Source organism: Haliotis asinina, chromosome 7 (assembly GCF_037392515.1).
Source record: "Haliotis asinina isolate JCU_RB_2024 chromosome 7, JCU_Hal_asi_v2, whole genome shotgun sequence".
NCBI classification, from domain to species: Eukaryota; Metazoa; Mollusca; class Gastropoda; order Lepetellida; family Haliotidae; genus Haliotis; species Haliotis asinina.
In genome coordinates, this window is record NC_090286.1 from 854,450 (window position 1) to 878,425 (window position 23,976).

Consider the following 23,976-nt stretch of genomic DNA (forward strand, 5'->3'; position numbering starts at 1 on the left):
CTGTCTTAAATTTTCCATCGGCTGTATATATGAGTATTATTCTGGTATGAGGACTATGTTTAACTGTTACATGATACTGAACCAAACTAACAACGTGTTCTGTAAACCATGACATGACATTGATCTGGCCACATGTTAGCCAATGTCCCCAACAGTATATATGTTTCAAGTGTCAAGTTTCTTCGTTTCAGGTTCAGTGTTAAGGTAACCGAACCTACAGCGGGTCTTATCTTGTGATATATAGATAGTCGGTTCTGTGTATTGTCAGTGACAGGCCGCGTCCCACTGGACAACACTCAAACATATACGATATTGATCAACACGTATATATCTTACATCTGCCTTGTTTCCTTCATAACATTCAACCTTTGTTAGGCGAGTGCACAAAATCAAAAATTGTACTTGCCAGACGAGTCCTACTGATACAAGGAACACAGATATCTTTGAATGTAGGACAGTGAACGAGCATCCTTTCCTCATATGGACTTTCCTGGTGTGCCGGTCGACCACATAACCAGCTACCGTGACAAACACAGACGTAAACGCACGCATTACTATTTAAACACACGAGGATTGTGTCTGATATACGTTCAATAAACATAACAGCATTGAGTCTGATATACGTTCAGTAAACATGACAGTATTGTTGGAAGCAGTTAATCCAGGTGACAAGTCAGGGATCTACCATTGCTTATTGCGAGTGTCGGTGAGCGAGTCTGTTGTTCACGTGCTGGGATCAGTAACACAAACGTTTGTGTAATGTACTATTACTGTTCTTTATAAGGGTCACGGGTATGACCTACAGTGGCATGTCAGTATGATCCAGCACTCGGTGGTTGTTTGGCTATAGAATATCACTTCCTGGTAGAGCTACAACACTATGGATTCAGGGCGTGTGGCTGTGCTTCTCATGCTTCTATGGCATTGTTCAGGTAGGTGGCACTAGTGGCGTCAATTACTTCATATAATATATTATAGTAACGTGAACTCTTGACTCCTGATGTACATTCATTCAGGCGCGTTGCAAGCCCGTTTTTTCACGTGAGGCGGCAGGTTGCAAAACTTTTTATTCAGATAGTATTGTTACTGTCTGTATCTAATGAAATTCTCATGTTACAGACAGCTGCCCTGATGGTACTTATGGCTTCCAATGCAGCTACACATGTAACTGTGACCCGAATAAGTGTGACCCTACTTCGGGCTGCATTCGGACAAACTGTTCCCCAGGGTGGTCTGGTTCGACATGTCAGAAACGTATGTAACTACACGAGAGCATGCAAGTACTGACACGGTAACGACTTTTGATGCCTCGTGGTGGCACACACTGTCTGATCCCAACAGTGTCTTTAATAAGTAAGAACTGTCTCTGTTCAACACTGACAGCAAAATCACTATATTGGGGTATGGTATTGTAGCAGTGTTGTGTGTTGGCCTTTTGCCAGCATATGTAATAATTAATTCCTCACTTTTCATCGTCAGTGAGTGTGATGCTTTTGATTTAATGTCGGAAACTTACTCTTTATTTTCTAACTCTCGATAGTCCCTGTTGTTTTTTTTGTTTTTTAAATATCCCGACAAACACACCAAACTCTTTGCTTATAAGTTTAATTTACATCTGATCTATTCGTCTTAGGTGATCATCTGTTTTTGCCATTAACCTGCCGTCTTGACTTTGAATCCCAGATTCGCTCTTTCTACTTTTCCATGTTTAATAGAAACTCCCTCTGTGTCCATTACATCATAACTTCAGGTTTACTTCCTGTTTTAAACTGGGATGAGGTGAGGTGAAATGGGGTTTAACATCGCACCCACTGGTGTATTAAAGACACGAACATAAATAAGTTGCTCGTTGTCAAAGAAAATGAAACGTCCCGTCTCTAAGTCACCAGAAACAATCTGTCCCTAAATATAATGACTGCATATTTCTTGGAGTGAGATAAACGCAGAAACACTTGAGTCCCATGTGATGTTTGTTCGTTCTGTATGGAAGAAATAAAACATGAGTGTTATTATTGTCAGCATGCCAAAAACTTCTGGTCTCACTTTGAAACTTTTTTTGAAAGACCAAATTCCAGGTTATGACGAAACTAATTCTACAGTCTTTTTGGTTCCCAATACTCAGACCATCTTATAACTCACATTATTATCTTGGCCAAGAAATGCATACATAATATGTGCATAAAAAATAACATTCCTGTATTTGGAAATTCCAAATTCCAAAATCTCTCAAGGGCATAATAACAGCAAAGAACAACAAAGAATATAATTTTGGGCAAAAATGGATACCACTGGTGGGTTTGATTTAATAGTTCCACTCTCAGTATATCTTTTAATATGCACATATGAAATATGTATTTGATATTTTGATATTTGACCGAATCGATGTTGTGTATATAAAGACTATGTAAACATGTGTATTCTCTTGAACTGAATGAAAATAAATACCTGAAAAACGACATATGAGTCCTGCAAACACAACACGTACACGTATGTTCGTCAAGTTTACATAGCCGGGTACTGCAGGGAAAGTAGGGCATTGCACGGACGTTTAAATGTTGAGCTGAAGACACACAAACATGCAATCTAATTGAACTAATTGTGGATGATTTATGTGACTGAAACAGATAACATTGCGAGGGGGAAGGATACGTCATCCAATGGAAATGTTTTCCCATCATCCCGAGCCACAGACGGAAACATTGCTGCAGGCTCCTGGACTGTCTGTATACAGACACAGTACAACAATCCCAACTGGTGGCGAGTTGATCTCAATGACACAGTGTTGATACGTGACGTCACCATCTACTTCAGAACTGACCGTAAGTATAGTGTCATTACTGACTGTCATTAGTTACACTGTCTGTATAGGGAAAAATGGCAACAATTCCAACTGGTGGCGAGTTGATCTCAATGACACAGTGTTGATACGTGACGTCACCATCTACTTCAGAACTGACCGTAAGTATAGTGTCATTACTGACTGTCATTAGTTACACTGTCTGTATAGGGAAAAATGGCAACAATTCCAACTGGTGGCGAGTTGATCTCAATGACACAGTGTTGATACGTGACGTCACCATCTACTTCAGAACTGACCGTAAGTATAGTGTCATTACTGACTGCCATTAGTTACACTGTCTGTATAGAGAACAAGGGCAACAATTCCAACTGGTGGCGAGTTGATCTCAATGACACAGTGTTGATACGTGACGTCACCATCTACCTCAGAACTGACTGTAAGTACAGCATCATTACTTACTGTCATTAGTTACACTGTCTGTATAGAGGGCAACAATTCCAACTGGTGGCGAGTGGATCTCAGGGAAACAGTGACGTTATCATCTGCCTCATAACTGACTTTAAGCTTACTATTCATATCAAGCCAAGAAGTCCAGATACACGTAGGAGTAATGACACCCAAAGTGTAGGTGAGTCTCAACCGTTGTTTTGGTTCAGTGTTAACGTGTTAACATGTCCAGATGTATGAGACGTCCGTCCCGTGAATGTATTGAATCAAGTATTCCAGATAAACCAAGAAGAAACGGCATCCAGGTGTACGTAACCAACTCTACGGATACACCCAGTGGTGACAACTGCTACACCGTGACGGGAGGAAGTGATGGAAACGACATTGATGACATCACCCGGGCACCTTGCTCAGGCAGAGGGCGTTACATTTTACTCTACACAACCGCGCACAATAAATGGGACTCTGTGCCTATACTTGACTTTTGCGAGGTGAAAGTAGACGGTAGGCACACAGTACTGTGTCTGTGTTTAAGTCATACTAACCCTGGGTACAGCGAAATGAAGTGATGTTTGATAGTGAGCAGTTAACACATGCATAAAGACTCTGTCTTTTGATAGATAATTGTTGTGATTATAGAAAAGGGCTTATCGTTCTGTTACCATTACCAAATTCATTCAGTTGAACCAGGTCCCATGTGATGTTTGTTCGTTCTGTATGGAAGAAATAGAAGATATAGAACATGAGTGTTATTATTGTCAGCATGCCAAAATATTCTGGCGTATTTAGTGTCATAAGCGAAGTATTTATCGTTTAGTAATTTGACTTGCAACAGATGACATGAAATAATTTTAATTAGCATGATTTATAATCTGGAATATTGCTCAGTGCGGCGTAAAACTCACTCGCTTATTCTGCGCTTGATAAAGAATGGGACTGACTGTCCTCATCAAAGATATCTACCTACTTTTGCAAGCAGATTAGTGTATATAAATGTTTGGAGAATGAAACATTTATTTGACAGTGTGTGGTCCTGGAACCTTTGGTGCTGACTGTGACAACTACTGCCACTGTGGCGGTGATGTGTGCAACTACGTAACCGGCGTCTGCCCAGCTGCAACATGTATGTCTGGTTGGATCGGCGTCAGTTGCAATATCAGTAAGTTGAAAAAATCAGCAACAAGTCCCCGAGAAAAGTACTTCAAAGAGTTTGATAAGACAAAATAAAATGCCACATTAACATTGAATAGAATTGCAACACTAAACTATATAGATTATGCATCGATTACTGTGAAGATTACCCCTATTTAGTATTTCGTATATGCATTTCGTATCCAAAAGAATGGGTAGATTTATTCGTGTTATGATCATATTCAATACAGTATATTAGTTACATACAACGTTCCATGTCTTCTCGGTACCGCCTGTTTCAGCATGTCCGACAGGATTCTATGGACGAGGATGTACTCAGTCATGCTCAGACAGACAGTGTAAGGACAACACCTCCAGCTGTAGCCATGACACTGGGGAATGTTCAGGTGGATGTCTGGCGGGCTACACAACACAGGACTGTACACAGGGTAAAGACTTTACCATTTGCTGCGTACCCAGTGTAAAGACTTTACATTTGTTGAGTACACAGGGTAAAGAGTCTCAATCATTTGTTGAGCACAGAAGGGTAAAGATTTTTTACTGTTTGATGAGTACACGGAATCTTTATCATTTGTGGAGTGGACAGGGTAAAACCTTTACCATTTGTTCAGTACACATGTACATGGTACATGGTAAAGGCTACCAAGTGTTTAGACCACGGAATAAAGAATTTACCGTTATCGAGCACACGCGCAAAGGCTTACGTTTGTTGAGTACACGGAGCAAAGATTGTTTAACCTTTGATATGTACACAGGGTAAAAGCTCTTTAACTTCTTTTGGGGGACAGGTTGAAGACTCTTTAACGTTAGAGTTACATACTTGTAAACAGTGAATCATAAACACGATAAATCTGGGGTTTGGAATAACTAAACGACATCGAATCAGTCTGAAACACACACACACACACACACACACACACACACACACACACACACACACACACACACGTCTGTTTGGGCCCGACTGTTCTGTGATAAGACTGGAGATACACCAGGAAATACACCTCGAGTACACACTGACCTCTGTCTAAACCTACTTTCTGAAGAGCTGTTTCCTGGAAAGCAGTATGAGTATGTAAGATAAATCACAAAGTGGTGCAGTTCGAGTTCAGTCTCAATGTATTTATTTTAAAGAATGCGTGGACACATATGGAGAGGATTGTAGCAGAAACTGCTCCGACAGACACTGTAGTGACACCAACTCGTCAAGATGTGATCACGTGACTGGGTTGTGTGACGGAGGCTGCAGCCCCGGATGGAAGGGTGTCAGCTGTATAACAAGTGAGAACTGAGTATACTACAATATTTGTTTGGACAGAATATGATCCAGCTAAAGCGGATAGATGTTGAGTGATTGTACACAATTTGAATCACAACGTTTCTGTTGCAAAACTAAAGCACAAAATATGTGACACCAAAAATACTATGAATTCTATTTTGCTATTGATTTGTGACACATTTTCTTACAAATAGGGTCATGAAATATCATTGACAATACCAGAACAAGTAAGAGTGTTTAAAGAAACATTCTAAGCAAGAACGTTCATGTCCGTAAAACTGTCCTACAATACCACGAGCCGCACGTTGTAGGGCCAGACATGTAGTCGGCCACTCCTCATGTCATTTAGTCTTGTTGACTGCGTCTATAGCTGTGATCCACTTTTAGTCATCACTATGATAAACATTCATATCAGTTCAGTCTATCGGAACAACATGCTGACACCCTTTGTCTCGGTAGTTTCTGGAACTGACGATTTTAATTCATTTTGTTACAGGGTGTGTCCCAGATGTGGAGTACGGTGCCGGATGTGTTGGGAACTGCAGTGCCCGGATGTGTGAGGGAGGGAATGTCTCCTGTCCTCGGGATTCAGGCCGCTGTGAGAACGGATGTGAGCCAGGATGGATGGGAGAGGACTGTGTACACAGTGAGTGTCAAGTGGCATTGGTCATTCCATATTCATATCAGTGTAACACGCAAATTTTGAGGAATGATTTGACTACACAAGCAAACACAAGGGTGTGTTTATGAAAAGTAGTGACAATTGTATATGCATATTTCATGGACATTGTGAGACATTCTATTCAACTGAATTATTTCACTTTTGAGGTAGCATGTAGCTGATAGTGCCACGATATAAGAGAAGTTCCCTCACTCTGGAACGCTGACTATGTTATTTCAGGGACTGTTTCATCTCATCAGACTAACGGTGCTAGCACTGGTGGTATCGTTGGTGGTGTGGTAGCCATGGCCGTGGTTGTACTCGTTGTTGTAGCTGTTGTGTTTTACAGGTAGGTACGACATTATACAAATATACAGGTTTCTATATAACTAGCACGTTCACGTCGTAACCGAGTAACAACATAAGACGCAAAGGGACCATGACGAAACCTGCCAACCAAGGCCAAGGCCAGGCATGCCTTTGACACTTTGGTCACGTGGGTGTGTTTTGGCGGGAATACAAGGGAGGTAACACCAGGATATGTGATTGTACGTTCGCTTCAGGAAACTAAAAGGGATTGAAGATTCCACTTAACCGTTCGCAGGAGAGGAGAGATAAACAAATAGCACGAGTCAGGATAAATATAAAATACCATTTGTATCATAAACATACATTATTGTAGCACCAAATAACTGAGTAATATAGTTTACACTTATACTAAAGCATTGAAGCAGAATATCATCAAACCTGTTTGGCCAAATACTGATTCTCCTTGTATTAAACTTAAGGAGAAAACACAAAGAGAAAAATATCAACAAGGGGAACACTATCTACGAGGACATTACAGCTATGGGGCCAGAAGGAAACCAGATGCAGGGTAAGTAGAAGGTACAGAACCAGACACAACTGTACGAAACTGACCATGTTTCTCATATGAAATAGTGATGATACAAGCTGTAATAGATAATGATATCCAGCCGCAGGTATCTGAATGAAGTGTCCGACTCTCACCAAGATAAATAATGATCCCAGATAACACCAGTGGTAGGGGTGTTTAGACTGAATGTCAGTTGTCCTGCAGTATCCCAGGGAGAAGACAGAGAGGATGAGGAGGATCTAGAGGTGGAGCTAGAGGAGGCAGACAGAGGCTCCTACTACAACATGAAGAGCCGGGTCGTAGTCACGGAGATGGATGTTGACAAGCTGGAGGACAGAATCACAGAACTTCAGGCTCGTGAAGGAGGATTCGAACAGGAATACATGGTATACTTCATCAGCTATTATATGTAAAGTCAATATCAAGTTGGGGAATTTATCTCTGTACACCTACATCGATGTATCGCAAAACAATGTCACATCATGTCAAACAGTCTAAAGTAATATATACAGAAGCACCAAGGGGCTTGTTGAAACACTGTTAAGGGATGTGTGAACTGATGCCAGATGTATTGTTGAGAACAGCTTTAGATCGTCAAGGTGGACATCATGGACAGGATATATACGCCTCCATAGCGTACGGTATAACACGTTCGTTTGGCAGACATTGAATACGGGATTGTAATCATTCTTTCTAGCGGTTAATATCCGGGTTCACACACACCTATGAAGATTCTCAACGTGAGGAGAACAGCGGCAAAAACAGATTCCGGCAGTACTATCCGTGTGAGTATCTCACCACTACGTCACATACCATGTATATATAATATACACACGTCCTCACTGAGAATGTGGCTAACAGGGTTTACAAGTCCTCAACGAGAATGTGTCTAACAGGGTTTACAGTTCTTCAGTGAGATTGTGGCTATCGGGATTTACAAGTCCTCGACGAGGATGTAGCTAACAGGGTTTACACGTTTCCACTGAGAATGTAGCTAAAACGGTATACACGTCCTCAACGAGAATGTGGCTAACAGGGTTAACATAAGATTCAGGAGAGTCAGTACTGTGCCGGTGGGTGACATAACTACGACTGCCACTAATTACTTTATCCCGCTTAGTGTTTGAACTTGGAAATCTCACAATTGATGATTGCTTCAGTACCATCAAACAATCACAGGAAAAAGTAGGTTAGCGTCATTTTCCCAGATTTTCGTATCCAGGTTGTTACTGCAGATATTTGTGACATGATGCAACTTGATACTTTAAAGTGATGACTTAATATATCATAAACATTGACTTCCTGGAGTCTTCAAGAAAGTCATATTCAGTGATGAGTTTTCAGGCCCTGACAGTTTTGAACATAACCGTTTCAGAGGCTATAACGATAGTTACAAAATCGTTTGTGTTCGATTATGAGAACATCGATTGCTTGGTCGTTTGGTCACTGCGACCAATCTTCGATTATTTCAACTACTCGGAACACCACTATTTCTACCCACAGATGACTACAATCGTGTGGTCCTGGAGAGACGTCCTGGGGACCCCTCCTCCGACTACATCAACGCCAGCTACATCAATGTAAGATCCCTGAATATCCATTAGTATGTAGTTAGAATTAATTATGTTGTGAAAAGTCCTTGTAACAGACCGCATGTTTCCTATTGTATTTACTGAATGCCAAACAACAATACTTTAATATAGTCCACGTGACTTCAGTTTGTCAGTTGCTGAGTCTGGGCAAGACAATCCAGATTAACATCAGGAGTATTATAACGCTAGCTTGGTAAATAGCAAATACTGTAATACACTTTAGTACAATCCCTTATGTTAGAGGAGAGATTTTAGGCAAATGGTTGCCTTTTTGGGTGGATGACTCTTACGATCGATGTCAAGCGGTAAACTACAAACATTGGTCACGAGGCATCCATTATTCAGAGATCTGTACCGCACTGACTAAAAACGAATATTTCCTCCAATTACTATTTCATACTACCAATCACCATGTCTCTGTGAATATGCTGTTCAGAGTTAAAACGTCAGTGCAATAGTATACCGTGTCTTGACTATCCTCCGAAATAGCTTCCTCCTGGCGTTTAGTGTAACAGCTGTTGATATGACATGACTAGACCCTGAAAACCCCTCTTGAATACCGGGAGCACCTCCCACTTAGTACACCTTAATCATATTTTATGTTAGAATCCATGATTTTGGTGTTTTGATTTGTCAGCTCCTGTCTGTAACTGTAGTTTGGTTTGACCTGGTCTCTATTCCCACATGAATCTCACACCCAACGATCTATTTCAATATTGCCGAAAGAGGCGTGTAAAGTAAATTACCTGCTCGGATGTTTTGGAAAAACACAAACGCAGCCTTAAAACCCGCAGTCTCGATAAAGTGTGCTAATGGGCGTATGGAAGATACAATAACATAACAGGCTGCCACAGAAGAAATGAATGAATATTTTATGACTTAGATATCTGCTTTGTCATAATCAGTCATCTTTTATGTTTCAGGGATACTCAAAGGATCACGCTTACATTGCAGCACAAGGTCAGATTACATGTTATTGTCTTCAGATTTCTTGTGTGTTTTACAATATTAAGATATCACAAATCAGAAGCTATCCGACTGTCGTAAGTCAATGTTGCAATATATGAAGTACGATTGATACGAAATGAGGCAAGAGATCTTACGTTTACGCGAGCTTTGTGAAACGGCTCCCAGAATCGTGCTTCTGTGTTCTCCAGCACCAAACAGGAAAACTGTGGGCGACTTCTGGAGAATGATCTACGAGAAGAACTTGACAAGAATCGTGATGCTGACGAATCTGACAGAGGCAGGAAAGGTAGGTGCAGTTCCCTGCGCTATGTTCCATGTTTTATGTAGGTAAATGTTTCCCTATGTTGGGGCGGGAATTATCTGCTGTTATCAAGAGTATCTTAGTGTACCACTCAAAAGAGACACTTCAATTTCTGACACCCATCACTGAAAGGTCACTGTGTCATCGGTTTCGTGAAGTATTCGTCACCCAAACATCGTCTTCGCACTTTCGTTTTTGGCATGAGCTTCAGACTGTTGTCTTGATATTTACAGTGGAGGCAGACATTCCATTTTTATCCCAACGCTACCATGTATGTATGTCTGTACACCAGGTGAAGTGTGTCCCCTACTGGTCAGACACATCGGACCTGAACGTGGACGTTTTCACTATCTCCGTCACCAACATCAGCCCCAGAGCTCAATGGGTCATCCGGGAACTGAAGGCCACGTTGAAAGAGGTACATATAAAGATGAAACATTATAGGAATCACAATCGTGACATACTACAGAGAAATCTTTGTAGAAACATTGTATATATTTCTACAGACTGGCGAGAGTAGGTTGTTTCAACACTTCCACTACACAAAATGGCCAGATCATGGAACCCCTGAGGAAACGGCACTGATGGAGTTCGTTTGGAGAATACGAAAGACACCAAACCCTGACAATACGCCCTTGCTGGTGCACTGCAGGTATGTGGTCATGAGTGTGCATGTACGTTTATATCTCACAATAATAATTCATCAGTATAGATAGATAGATAGATAGATAGATAGATAGATAGATAGATAGATAGATAGATAGATAGATAGATAGATAGATAGATAGATAGATAGATAGGATATTTATATAGCGCACATATCCACGCACTAGTACATGCTCAAGGCGCTGGTATTTTCCCCTCGATCACTGGATGTCAATCTCAACAGCACATTGTATTTCAATCTCAACTCCCTGGGGAGTATGCAACTCTTGCTGCCACCACGCACACAGAGTTTATTGTAGCTCCCTCATCCTTATCACCCAATACACGTCCCCCCACAGTGTCGGTATCCCATCCTTATCACACAATACCCTTCCCTCCACAGTGCCGGTATCCCATTCTTGTCACACAATACCCTTCCCTCCACAGTGTCGGTATCCCATCCTCGTTACACAATACACGTCCCCCCACAGCGTCGGTATCCCATCCTTATCACACAATACACTTCCCTCCACAGTGCGGGTATCCCATCCTTATCTCACAATACCCTTCCCTCCTCAGTGTTGGTATCCCATCCTTGTCACACAATAACCTTCCCTCCACATTGTCGGTATCCCATCCTTGTCACACAATACACTTCCCTCCACAGTGTTGGTATCCCATCCTTGTCACACAATACACTTCCCTCCACAGTGCCGATATCCCATCCTTGTCACACAATACCCTTCCCTCCACATTGCCGGTATCCCATCCTCGTTACACAATACACGTCCCCCCACAGCGTCGGTATCCCATCCTTATCACACAATACACTTCCCTCTACAGTGCCGGTATCCCATCCTTATCTCACAATACCCTTCCCTCCTCAGTGTTGGTATCCCATCCTTGTCACACAATAACCTTCCCTCCACATTGTCGGTATCCCATCCTTGTCACACAATACACTTCCCTCCACAGTGTTGGTATCCCATCCTTGTCACACAATACACTTCCCTCCACAGTGCCGATATCCCATCCTTGTCACACAATACCCTTCCCTCCACATTGCCGGTATCCCATCCTCGTTACACAATACACGTCCCCCGACAGTGCCGGTATCCCATCCTTATCACACAATACACTTCCCTCTACAGTGCTGGTATTGGCCGAACAGGGACGTACATCGCTGTGGACTATCTGCTGGACTGGGCCCTGGCTGATCAGAGAGTGGACGTGTTCGGGTTTGTAAATCTCATGAGACAGCAACGGAGAAATATGATTCAGACCAAGGTATGTGCCATAAAACACCTGTTGTGCTGTCGCATGTGACCATTTCCCATCATTTTCATCCATGGACAAAACCCTTTGTCATATATTACAGGAGCAATACGCATGCGTGTACACGACCCTACACGAAGCACTGATGATGGGTGACACGACCTTGACCTCAACCGAATTTAGACAAGAAAGACGAGCAAAGAGAGTTTTCAAGATGGGAACGACAACAGTATCCCAGATGATGCAGGTGGTTGTTTGCTTCATTGATCCTTTTAGGAATATCAGAGTGAGTTCAGATATAGCGTGACACCAGCAATATTCCAGCTGTATCGTGACAGGAACACAACACATGACTTACACACCGAGACACATGTCAACAAGAAGGGTTGATAACTGCAGTTCTACATCGAATGGATAAAATATGATATATATACGGCCTGAATATATAGCAATAACTCAGTAAATATAGTGAAGCGAAGCCAAATAAAAGTCAATTGCGTTTTGTTCTGATTCCTGAGAATGTTGTTATCACAACGTGTTATCATTACTACCACATCAGTTGTACACTATGCACGATAACTCATAGTGCAGCTTTGCATCAATCTCAGACATGATATGGACTATGCATGTTTTGTCTTTCAGAGAGTTAAAGTCAGCATCAAAGAACGTAAGTCAGGTAAGAACATTTCCTCTGGACTAAAAATGTATTTTGAAATAAGACACACAAATCTGTCGTCTGGAATCTCTCATTCAGGCTGGTTATTCTCCGGTGCTAACTGACTCATCAACATAACTGTACAATCCACTCAACTGTTCTATACATAAATCGTTCGAATTATCCATTGTTATAAAGACTCTGGCCAATTGTATCTTTGTGTTTGACAGCTGGGCGCATCGAGGGTCGTGTTTGGGTGAACGGAAAGACAGACGTATTAGCCGTTATGATGCCAGTAAGTATACAATCAATACAGTTTATATTCAGTGTCACATATGTACGAGAACTGTTTATATAGACTTGCACCTGTTCTCCTTTAGTCCCACCTGTCCATGAATGGCTACCTGTTAACTGAGGCCCCCTCCGTCACCACTGCGTCTCTGTTCTGGAAACTCACAGAGGAACAGGAGTCTTCCACCGTTATTGTCCTGCCGGACTCGCACCAGGTGGGTTGTGAAATATTCTGAGAAACGTATTGAGACTACAACTGGATTAAAACTGATTTAATATGAATGCAAATGTTGATATTTCAGAATCTGGCTGGCTACATTCCTTCTCCTGGACACAGTCAGGACCTGAGTACCGTGATCGTGTCGTGTTCTACAGAGACCTCACTCAACTCTGACATCGTCCTCCGGAAGATCGACAGGCAGATGGAGGTAGGGCCTTGTTGCATGATCTACGTTACTTATCGGTGAATATTACACACATTAAATACTTATCCATTTATGACATATATACTGTATAAAGAAATCTTGAGTTTGCAGGGAAATAATTCTTCACAGCTGGTACATGTGTATCTTCTCAAGACCTTCCGGAAAGATGACCATTCCTCTCTGTTCTACCTCCTGGATCAAGTTGACCTCAACATTGGGGACAACAGCTCTCATCCACTAACAGTAATATTCAGGTTGAACATGTTTGAATATCTCTGTGTGACAAATGTTGGCCAAATTGCATACTTTATAAAATAACTCATAATCTGATATATACATTATGGAAATTTGGAAGTGGAAATGTTTTGTCTGAAAAATTAAGCAATAATTTTGATGAAGTCTTTTGTCCAACAGTGAAAGTGAACGGCGATCAGCTACATTGTTCTGCATCCTCAGCAACGTCGTGCAAGGCATGAAGTACGACAACGTGGTGGAGATCTACAACAACATCCGACAGCTGGGACACTTGTGTGATAATGATCTCTCTCAGGTGGGCATGAGAACAAGCTTAGTAATCGTATAACTGACATCGTTACTGTTATGTAAGCTGTGTTCACCCCTTCAGGCACGTCAACTGTTTCTGTGATTCACCAAAGAGGTAAAGTTCGGCGATTCCTGCTGTGGACCTCTGATCACATAAAGTTCAAATGTCGAGGTATAGAAATTGTGTTCAACACTGTGTTGGACATCACGACAACTTTGAACGAAATATTCAAGTAAATGCAATATCAAAACCAAAGTCTCAAATATTTCCTGATATGAACTGACATCAAGAAACTTCTCAATTACGAACAACTCTGATAAAATATGCCTGATAATAGTCTCATGACAATGTACCTATATTTACAATGTGTGTCACCGTGACCTTACTTCCCAGGCTGACGTCTCTCTGTGTTATGACCTGGCGTCATCCTATCTGGAGACACAGAATATCTACGCCAACATGTGATGGGGGAGCATCAGTGACCATACATGCACTCTGAAATTCTCCATGAACAAAATGTGCCTCCTCCTGTCTGAAGAAACAGAAAGCAGCTTGAACAATCCAGATTTCCAGATCAAGTGTGTGTAAGATCAATACGCCAGAACGTCCCAGGCTCTTGAAGACAGACGTCTGTATCTTCCCAATGAAAAACAATATATTATTCTAATCATACAAACATAAAACATATCGTGCAGTGTCACATTATGGTGTTCCGTGTTTGAGTGTGACATGATTACTTCTAACATCATTGTTTGTGTGATACACTGAGAAATTCAGTGTTTAATTGTTCATCTGGTATTATAAGTTATCACATCGTGTCTCGGAAATACGGGGTTTTATCAGTCTCGAGTAAGGTTGTATTGAATACAACCTTACGAGCTGGAGGCGAGGGGAATACAACCTTACTGATAAAACCCCGTATTTCCCGAGACACGATGTGATAACGCATTTATCTAGCTCAAAGTTTTCACTAAATCAAAACAAAACAACACGCATCGAATCGACTTGCAGCCATGTTGACACCAGCTGATCGTTTGACGTCAATGCACTACACATTACTAAAGGCTTGTCGATGCACGCTTTTCTCACTTCTCGCGTCGTCACCGAGGCGTAGCGGGAGGATATGACTTTCGCAGCGGGAGTATAAAAGTCGTATACTCCCGCTGGCGGATCATGATGGATGTACATGGTATTTTATCAGAGTCACGTGGACCAATCAAAACTGGACATTCTTACTTGAGGCTAGATAAAATCTTTTATCTCTGTCATCGTTGACTCATGCAGCACACACAATTGACACATTTCGATTATTCCGTCTGAACAGAGGTTATGAAAATGAACATATTTCCAGGTCTGTTTCAGAATGATACTTTAAAATAGGCAATAGTAACATCGATATGGTTTCAGCACATTAACACAGAGACGTGATAGTTTTTTCATTCGCACTCAGTACTTTCTTACAGTCATCACAACATGGAATCATCTCAAATTCTCATCATACTTGTAAATTTCACTTTGCATGTAGTTTGAAGTTTCATGTCTAAAGTCTAAAATATTCTAATATTATAACATTAACTCAGCAAGTCGGTGTTTTACATATATAGATCGAAAGCTACACGCACAGAGCATTAGTGGCCGTATTTAACTCGCTCGTCTTCAATATTTGGTGCTTCAAAGTGTATGATACAACATGACCTAATATTTCTGTATTTCCAGGTTGATTCTATGTTGCTGTATTTTGTAGTCTTCCTACGTTGTTATAACATATGCATACACTGTATATTATATATTACAAATGCTGATATTGATATTGTGTATGCTCAGTTTCGCTATTATGTGTTTATACAAAAGTTGAGCTATCACGTAAACTGACACAAAAGGTACTCAGTACAAGAATACTACATTAAACTTTCTACATTCTTATTTTGGATCAAGTTTAAATAGGATATATGTGATAATATGACATATATCATGATTATTTATATCTTCTGCTAGGAATTAAATGGCATGACACATGATAAACGTACGTTTGGGGCACTCTCGTTTTTGTCATACTGTTCAATGAACCAACATAACCCAAGCGGACACGATGTCGTCCTGATATCCTGTCCACTCTTCGGGCAGGACTACACTGCTTGGAACCACAGTCGCTAAATCACAGAACATCTATGTTCTGTATACTATATACGTTGGTCAACAGTATTCCTGGAAATGTAAGACGTTTTTAAAGACAGAACCATGTCCGCTGTTGTATCAATAAAAGTTATAAACAGAAATTGCAACCTCTTATTTGTTGCTCTTTGACTGGCCTTATTATTGCAACAAGAAACCTTTCAAACACCGGTACCAGGGCGATGTCATGAGTGTTTATGAATCATTATCAAAATAGTGATGACTCCAGGTGTTCCCGTAAAATGAGCGCGTCACGACCCATCGATGGAAACTGTGAAACCACTTGCTATATTAATCATTAAAAAGTCGCATTAGATTGCAAAGATTAATTATAAGTGTAGGAAAGTGATTAACCTGTTATTTTGTAACAGCGAGTTTCATACTAAATCTTTCACGACTTTAATAAAAGTGATATTTCACGGAAGCGAGTTAGTATTGTGTTTATTACTCTCCAACGCAAATTGCCAGAAACTGAGACTAAACAGCCTACATTGTGAGGGCTCTCAGCTTTTCGTGACTCAAACAAGGTCTAGAACTGTGAATCATTATGACGTCATACGTCTAGCGGTATTACACTAGTGTAGATTTTGACGTAAAATTATGACACTGTAGCATCGTCTGCGGGAGAGTAATACATGCCTCGGTACGTACAGTTTCAGTTATAACTGTATGTATAAGTATGTAAGTAGTCGATATACTATCAGAATGGCATGGCTGATTTCATGATACCATATGATGTCATCACCAATCATTAGTGAAAGATCATCACTTCAGAAAACAACAACTTCGCAGCAAGCAATGCGTGCAGTTGACTCTACGAACTCATATTTGCTATCTAAAGTCTGGTGGCCTCAACGGCTCGGTAACGGTGAAATGTTGATATTATTTTCCCTACCTTCGCGTGGTGTGGTTTGTCCTATTCACTTCCAGAGGTCGTGTGCCCATATGGAGGAGTACCTTGGACCTGCAGTGGTGATCTTTCTTGGGCAGTGTACATGTAAGTTATTAATTTAAACTCATGTATCTGTTTACACATCTGAGCTGCTTGTTGTCATTTATGTTTATCAATAACGCCATCGACTGATTGGGCAGCCCAAGAGAATAATATCCACTTTCGTATTTTTCAAAAACCTTTCAGTAAGGGTATTCAGATCATAGATACTAATTCAATGATATCTGCTATATCATCTCAGGAAACTTCTACTTCAAACATAAAGCCTTTGCAATTTCACCACGAATACCTTGGTGTCCACTTAACATCCCCCCCCCCCCCAACCCCCCTTTGGGTGAGACTCCTCCATGACGACAGCAATATTGTTTTGAAGCATATCTATTTGTATGAAAAGGGCCTTGCAAATAGAGACTTCAATTTGGGCTTTTAGCCTAAAGAAGTTACATTTGTCTTACGTAAGTGACTGAGTTATTCAGTGAATACAGGCATCTGTTGAGGGCAATTTGAAACAATGTGATCTTAGGGTTGACAAATCAAGAATTACAGGACTTTGCTTTGATTATTTCATATCTCATCACCATGTACCTTGCTTCTGTGTACGTCATGATTACTTTCTCTGCATCACACAATCTAATACTGGATTTCACTGATTTCTGCGTACCATGCAATGTGTTTACGTACTGCATTAAATGATGCAGTCTACCTACTTCCTGACAACATTGCACATGCATTTTTGGACGTCAGTGTATACTTTGCATCAAGGGAGATGACTCTGGTTGTCAAACTATTTCCGGTGTTTGTACAATACAGTGTGATTCTTGACGCCATCGTCTTCATACCAAAGCTCGGTATTGGTTTCGTGGTTCATGTCATTGTCCATGATCGGCTAACCACCAGTGGAAGGTGAGAGTCAGGTGACGTCTGGGAGTTAGGTGACGTCTGAAAGATAGGTGACGTCTGAGAGTCAGGTGACGTCTGAGAGTTAGGTGACGTCTGAGAGTCAGGTGACGTCTGAGAGTTAGGTGACGTCATGGTGTCCATGACAAAGAGAGAGGTCATCATGACGGGAAAGCAGATATCGATACTTGTTTTCAACCAGTTACAAGTGTATCTTCCCTGTGACCACTCATGTCACACCTCTCTGTCAGCGTCACCGTCAGTTCCTCACGCCTAAGGATGACAACGTCACAGTATCATCCTGAACCATTTCTGTAATACGATATCCCAGACTTACAGCATAATATTGACACTTTGACATTTGGGCTAATGTCTTCAACAACATATAATGTAAGATGTCCATCGTGTTTCTTCCTTTGACCTCTGTAGTTTAGTTACTCCCCCCCCCACCCCCCACCCCCCACCCCCCACCCCCCACCCCCCACCCCCAATGGCATATAGCCTTCATATAAACAGGTATCAGAAAGTTGTTATTGAAAATAACCTTCGGCTGATAAATCATTCTCACATAAAGAGACAAAACGAACATGGCAGTTTAGAAGTTGGGAAGTACAGTATTCAACAAGCTTTATATGAATAGCAACTTCTTCTATTTCCTGAGTGCGAAGTTTCGATAGAGATTCTTGTACTGTTGTCAACCAGGATGTAACAAACAACATAATTAACATAATTACCTTGACAATAAGCTGATGAAGCCAGTGAGTTCAGTGTCTTCCCCGTGGTATATATCCTTCATGTAAAGTGGTATCTTTATTATGTTATTGAAAATAACATCACCTTTGTCGGATTAATCAGTTTCATATAAAGAGACAACACACATGAATAGGAACTTCTTTTATTTTGTAAGTGCGACGTTTCTATAGAGATTTTTGTACCGTTGTCAACCAGAATGTAACAAACTGCATAATTAACATAACTGCCTTGACAATAAGCTGACGAAGCCCGTGAGTTGACAACGGAAAGGCGTAGAAGTTGAAACCTAATACTGGCAACATAAAACGAAATACCATAATACATATAAAGCATAGATACCGATACGCGAACATTGACAAAATTAGCAAACGTACATTTTAAGTTAGTATTTTATCTTTAGTTTTTAATTATAATGTCGTGCACTGAACCTAATAAAATCGCTTGACGTGATTTCTGTTTGGGAATGTGAATGTGAGTGTTGATATACAATGGAGGACGGAAACTAACATGATAGCTTGCTGACATATCAACCATACAATGTGTACTACTCCGCGCTGACACAGTTAGATTAGGTAAAAGTTCAGGTTCGTGCACCTGGAGGTATCTACGATCAAACCATATCGACATGTATGTGTTCCAGTGCAAGTGTGTTGACACAACACCCAATAATTCAAAACACAGCACTCACATTACCTCTTTTTAAACTGAACATGTTTTGTATTTATTGATAAGATCTAGACTATGACCACTGTGTAACGTTCAGTTTGAATGAATATTTCATACTTTGTCCAATACTCATATTATTTTGTAAATATGTATCGGGTATTATGTAATAATGGTAAAATATTGGTGCTAAATAATACATGTCACAACACGTACAAGTATATTTTCTTTATATTATTCCTAGTTACCGAAAACGATACAGATTTTAGGAAGGTGACATAGCATGATTCATCTGCGACAAAGTTGTACATTTCCATCACAGGAATTCATTGTACTAAGTCGATTGTATCCAGGTATATCGCAGGCAACTTTTGATAAATAGTGATGATTCCAAGTGTTCAGTCTCGTCCGTGACTGACCTAAGTTAGATAGTGTGAAACTGTAATGCACTTCCTTGTTGAGGCAGGTGTTTGGTGGTGTTGTGTTATCTAGGAGTTGTGCTGTTCCTTGAACTTTTGTGGTCTTACTGGGGACGCAATGGAGACGTACCTCGGGACTGCTGTTTTGTTTGTGCTCTTTCTTGGACACTGTTCATGTAAGTTTATGCCTATTTTAACATCTGTCGAGGTATTCGTTATGTATAGTTACATGTTACAGTATAAAACCGGACCTATACTGTCTGGTGTTGTATAACTGAGAGGTATAATACCGGATCTATGTTGTCTGGTGTTGTTTTACCAACACGTAACCAAGTGCACATTCAGCCAATAAACCCATCATTTTACATTCTGCAAATCTGTGTAGGGTTTAGACGTTTGTCTGTCTACAACGTTACGTCAGAGTAATACCGCAGGAAACTGGTGTAGTGTTAACAGTAGAAACCACACACTCTCAACAAGAAGGCGTGTATATACCGCTAATACCTGCAGGACAAGTTTAATGCTTTTATTCGGGTAAGTTCTTAACGGCTGCCTTTGAATGTGTCATGTGTCTGTCACAGCTACTGGCGCCGGTGAAATAAAACTCCCGACTAGCTGTCGAATGTGAATCTGTCTGTTTATTCAGATGACATCAGAGGGCAAGACAAATACCCTGCAAACATTGCAAGAAAATGATCACAATATGTAATTAATTATCACAAGGGTATATATTATCACAGATTCATCTTTACACAATTTCTGAGAAAAAGGGATACAACTGAATACATGGAAATCATGGTCACATGAACATGCACAGTACAATGATAAAATAATAAATGCATTGATAACACGACTTTCTTTTTTCAAATGTGACCACGATGAGTTTGAAACAAACTCATCAATATTGGTTACAATTAATTGTAGAAAATATATTTCACACGTTTACGTACATAATTAATAACTGCTCACCCATCTATAAGACGAAGCTACCCCTAGATGTGTGATGACCGACGGTGACCCTTGGCCAGATGACTTTTCTACAAAATGAAGCACAAACAGTCATTAAACAGATAAGCCTAAGCACACTCAGGAGAATATCATAGTGTCATATTATCAACACTCATCACCATAGCGCGCACAGAATACACACTCGACACCCATACACGAGATGAAAATAGAGTCAACAACAAATGCTATGGAATGCATACACACTGCACAGCCCCACCCGTGTTTGCGCAACATAATTACACATTCTAACTACAAATTTATACGTAATAAACCATTGCAGTCTAAAACTTTATTTTACATATGTTACTGAAATAATACACCCAAAACTATTAGAAAGTATTTCACAACAAAATGTAACTAACCTGTGACTTCTCAAACTCTAGCTCACATCATCAGGTCTCAGAATGCAGTGAAAACCACGAGACACGAGGTATGATCATACTAAAGCAGATCACCCAATCAACCAATCAAAATCTTGCGCGTGGGCAAAGATTCTCAAACATGAAATGCACGTGAAATGCAGATTAACCTGGCCTACCAGAAGAAATACAGTTGGCCACAAAACTGTATAACACCAAGAAATGCTTGTTTCTTTCTTGACATTATAAATAAAGCAAAATATATAATATAACATGAAATGTCACTGCTACATATTGTCTCTTTCTTCAGTGATCCCAATGTCACAATGATCTTGCACGATGCATGCATGTGCACGAATAGTTACTGGAGAATATTAGGTATGTGTCAACAAAGACGGTCATGGTGGATGGGTGTGTCACCTGGGTTTTGAAAACGTTTTGAGTGAAATTAAGATTGGTTGTGTTATACTAACATAGGACTACCATGGTAATGTTAGTTTCAGCAGGTTTTGTAAAGTGCGAGATCAGAAGGTGTGTGCAATACGCTAGAAGTGAAGTACTGTCGGAAATACAAGCCGTCCACGCCATGTAAATTTCCTGTCAGTTTCTGTGTGATATGCCTGTTCGCGGAGATTTCAGGGCGCTTCAGTTTGTTGATTTCCTATGAAGTGACAATGGGAGCATTACGCTTTGGAAACCATTCACTGTTACATTTGCCTCTATGGATCAGTTCCAGGGAGGGCTGTTGAGTGACATGTTGCACCGTACAAATATGTATATGTTTTGACGTCACCTGAACACCAGTTCCAAAGTCACATGCACCGGGATAAGGGTTGTTATCAAACAAATATCAAGTGAGTGAGTGAGTGAGTTGTGACAGTGTTGATACGTGACGTCACCATCTACTTCAGAACTGACTGTAAATATTACGACGTGGATATTGCGTAAAACACATAATTTAACATAACTCTATGACCCATTCCTACTGATTTTTAGAATCTGACTTATATGAGGCACAAGTTTGACTTCTTCCCGATTTTCCGTTGACGAATCACTCCCTAAAACATAATAGGAAACGGTTTTCTGTAATCGAGTATATTGTTTAGCACATTCAACATGAACCAGTGTTTAGATGTATGTCAGTGTGATACCATGCCTAGTACTCGGATAGAGGCATCAGCATACTCATGGTGTTTAGAATCAATGAAAAGAACGGACAGTAATGCCATGTTGGCAAACACCCGAGAACAAGACATTGCCTTACAATATGTATAATTAGAAATTTGTATAACGTAATTTACGTAGCACGATTAACAGTAAGTAACCAATCACAGTTAAGTGTTAACGTTGTCGATGTGGAAGATATTTTTGTTGCCGATATGACTTGAAACTCTTCACTCACTCACTCTTCAAATCTTGACTGACAACCGAAGCAGGTGTAACCGAATGTTATTGCATGTTTTATTGCATGTAGTTTTTTTAATACCTTATTGGGTGTTCACTTCTTAGGAGTGAGTGAGTGAGTTAATATTTCACGTCACATCGGCAATATTGCAGCCTTATCGTGACGGGAACAAAACACTGAAATGGAATACATGTGTATTATAAAAACCTGTCAACAAAGGACAGTAAAACAGCTAGAAAATCACAGAAAAGAATGTAAAACCAGCAACTATACCTAGAACAGTTTATCTATTTAAATTTGAAATTAAGTTATTGGTTTCCAAGTATCAAACAAGTCGATCATTGATCATGCGCTCGATGGTTTTGCAAACGCAGCTGGTAAGAGAAATAGGTCGATAGTTCGAAGGATCGGCATGATCACATCCAGGTTTAGGGATAGGGACAACGACAGCATCATGCCATGAACAAGGAAAGTTTCCATAGGTCCAAATATCATCAAAAATGTTTAAGAGAGTCTCTTAACATGATTCCGGTAAGTGTTTCAGGAGCTGATAATGTACGTTATCAGCTCCTGTAGCAGTATCGTGAGCTTGTTCCAGGGCAGTATGAAGCTCATGAATAGAAAACATTTCATTGTAGTCTTCCCCAAGGAACCCTCAAGGTCAATCTTCTGAAGAGCTGTAGACGGTGAAACATACATTGAACATAATGTAAGCGTAACATGTAAAGTGAGTCGGACGGCAGCTGCTTGAAGATTAGAAGTGAGTGTAATTGGGCTATGGATAACATTCTGTTTGACTAGGATTGAAGACCCCCTAGTGGCTCTGTCACCCGACGATGAGAAACAATGATAAGAATTGAAATGACGTAGCTCAAAAGGATCTGTCTGCTTTAAATAAGTCTCCTGCAGACAGACTGCTGACGGCGTACAATCCTGGAACAATAACTGTAACTCATTATAATTATGCCTTAGTCCTCTGCAGATCTTTTCGGGGGATTTATTGGGGACCTACCCCGCACTTTTTTAGGTGGGCGACAAGCTGTGTGCCCTAGAATGGACATTTTCGGACACATCCATGTCCTCAAGTGATCCATATTTATTGTAAAGTGTAATCTTATTTTCAGACCCTTTTGGGGCTCTGCCACTTTGTTTTTGGGACAAATGAGACTTAGGTTTACTTTTGCCTTTAGTAATTTGTTGTACATTACACAACTTAGACCTTGTGGTAGACTGAGATGACGCATTATGATCACGATCTGACTCTGGTTGACTTTGACACATGCCAGGAAGTGACTGAGCAGTTTGGGGAGATATTGCCGGTGCAAAAGTCTGTGGGGAATCAGTGTTCCCCCACGTCAAATCTGTTTGACAGCCTGAAGTTGACCTGGTTGCTGTATTCGTCGAATCAGATGATTTCTTAGCTTTTGACGCATAC

The 23,976-nt window shown here is 40.6% G+C and overlaps 2 protein-coding genes across 2 annotated transcripts in view; both read left to right on the forward strand.

The window, feature by feature from the left end:
- The first annotated feature begins 827 nt into the window (after positions 1 to 827).
- LOC137292172 (receptor-type tyrosine-protein phosphatase epsilon-like) lies at positions 828 to 16,189 on the forward strand. The gene is made up of 26 exons (XM_067823730.1): positions 828 to 932; positions 1,120 to 1,254; positions 2,625 to 2,819; positions 3,527 to 3,751; positions 4,272 to 4,406; positions 4,681 to 4,827; positions 5,534 to 5,680; positions 6,175 to 6,324; positions 6,580 to 6,688; positions 7,128 to 7,216; positions 7,421 to 7,602; positions 7,914 to 8,001; positions 8,720 to 8,796; positions 9,732 to 9,768; positions 9,966 to 10,063; positions 10,371 to 10,496; positions 10,585 to 10,730; positions 11,875 to 12,010; positions 12,102 to 12,245; positions 12,641 to 12,674; positions 12,884 to 12,948; positions 13,034 to 13,159; positions 13,247 to 13,372; positions 13,481 to 13,623; positions 13,784 to 13,919; positions 14,307 to 16,189. The coding sequence occupies exons 1-26, from the start codon at positions 881 to 883 to the stop codon at positions 14,376 to 14,378; spliced, it is 3,120 nt and encodes a 1,039-aa protein (XP_067679831.1). The 5' UTR covers positions 828 to 880; the 3' UTR covers positions 14,379 to 16,189.
- A 3,670-nt stretch (positions 16,190 to 19,859) lies between these two features.
- Positions 19,860 to 23,976, forward strand: part of LOC137292166 (uncharacterized) — a 56,080-nt gene continuing 51,963 nt past the window's right edge. The window contains exon 1 of the mRNA XM_067823719.1: positions 19,860 to 19,945. Coding sequence (XP_067679820.1) covers positions 19,888 to 19,945 — 58 coding nt within the window. The 5' untranslated portion in view covers positions 19,860 to 19,887. The remainder of the gene's footprint in view (positions 19,946 to 23,976) is intronic.

Excerpts from the sequence above, each read along its gene's own strand:
- LOC137292172 (XM_067823730.1), top strand. The coding sequence starts at position 881 with ATGGATTCAGGGCGTGTGGCTGTGCTTCTCATGCTTCTATGGCATTGT. Across the intron at positions 3,752-4,271 it reads TTGCGAGGTGAAAGTAGACG|TGTGTGGTCCTGGAACCTTT; the intron begins GTAGGCACACAG and ends TTTATTTGACAG. Across the intron at positions 10,497-10,584 it reads TGAAGGCCACGTTGAAAGAG|ACTGGCGAGAGTAGGTTGTT; the intron begins GTACATATAAAG and ends ATATTTCTACAG.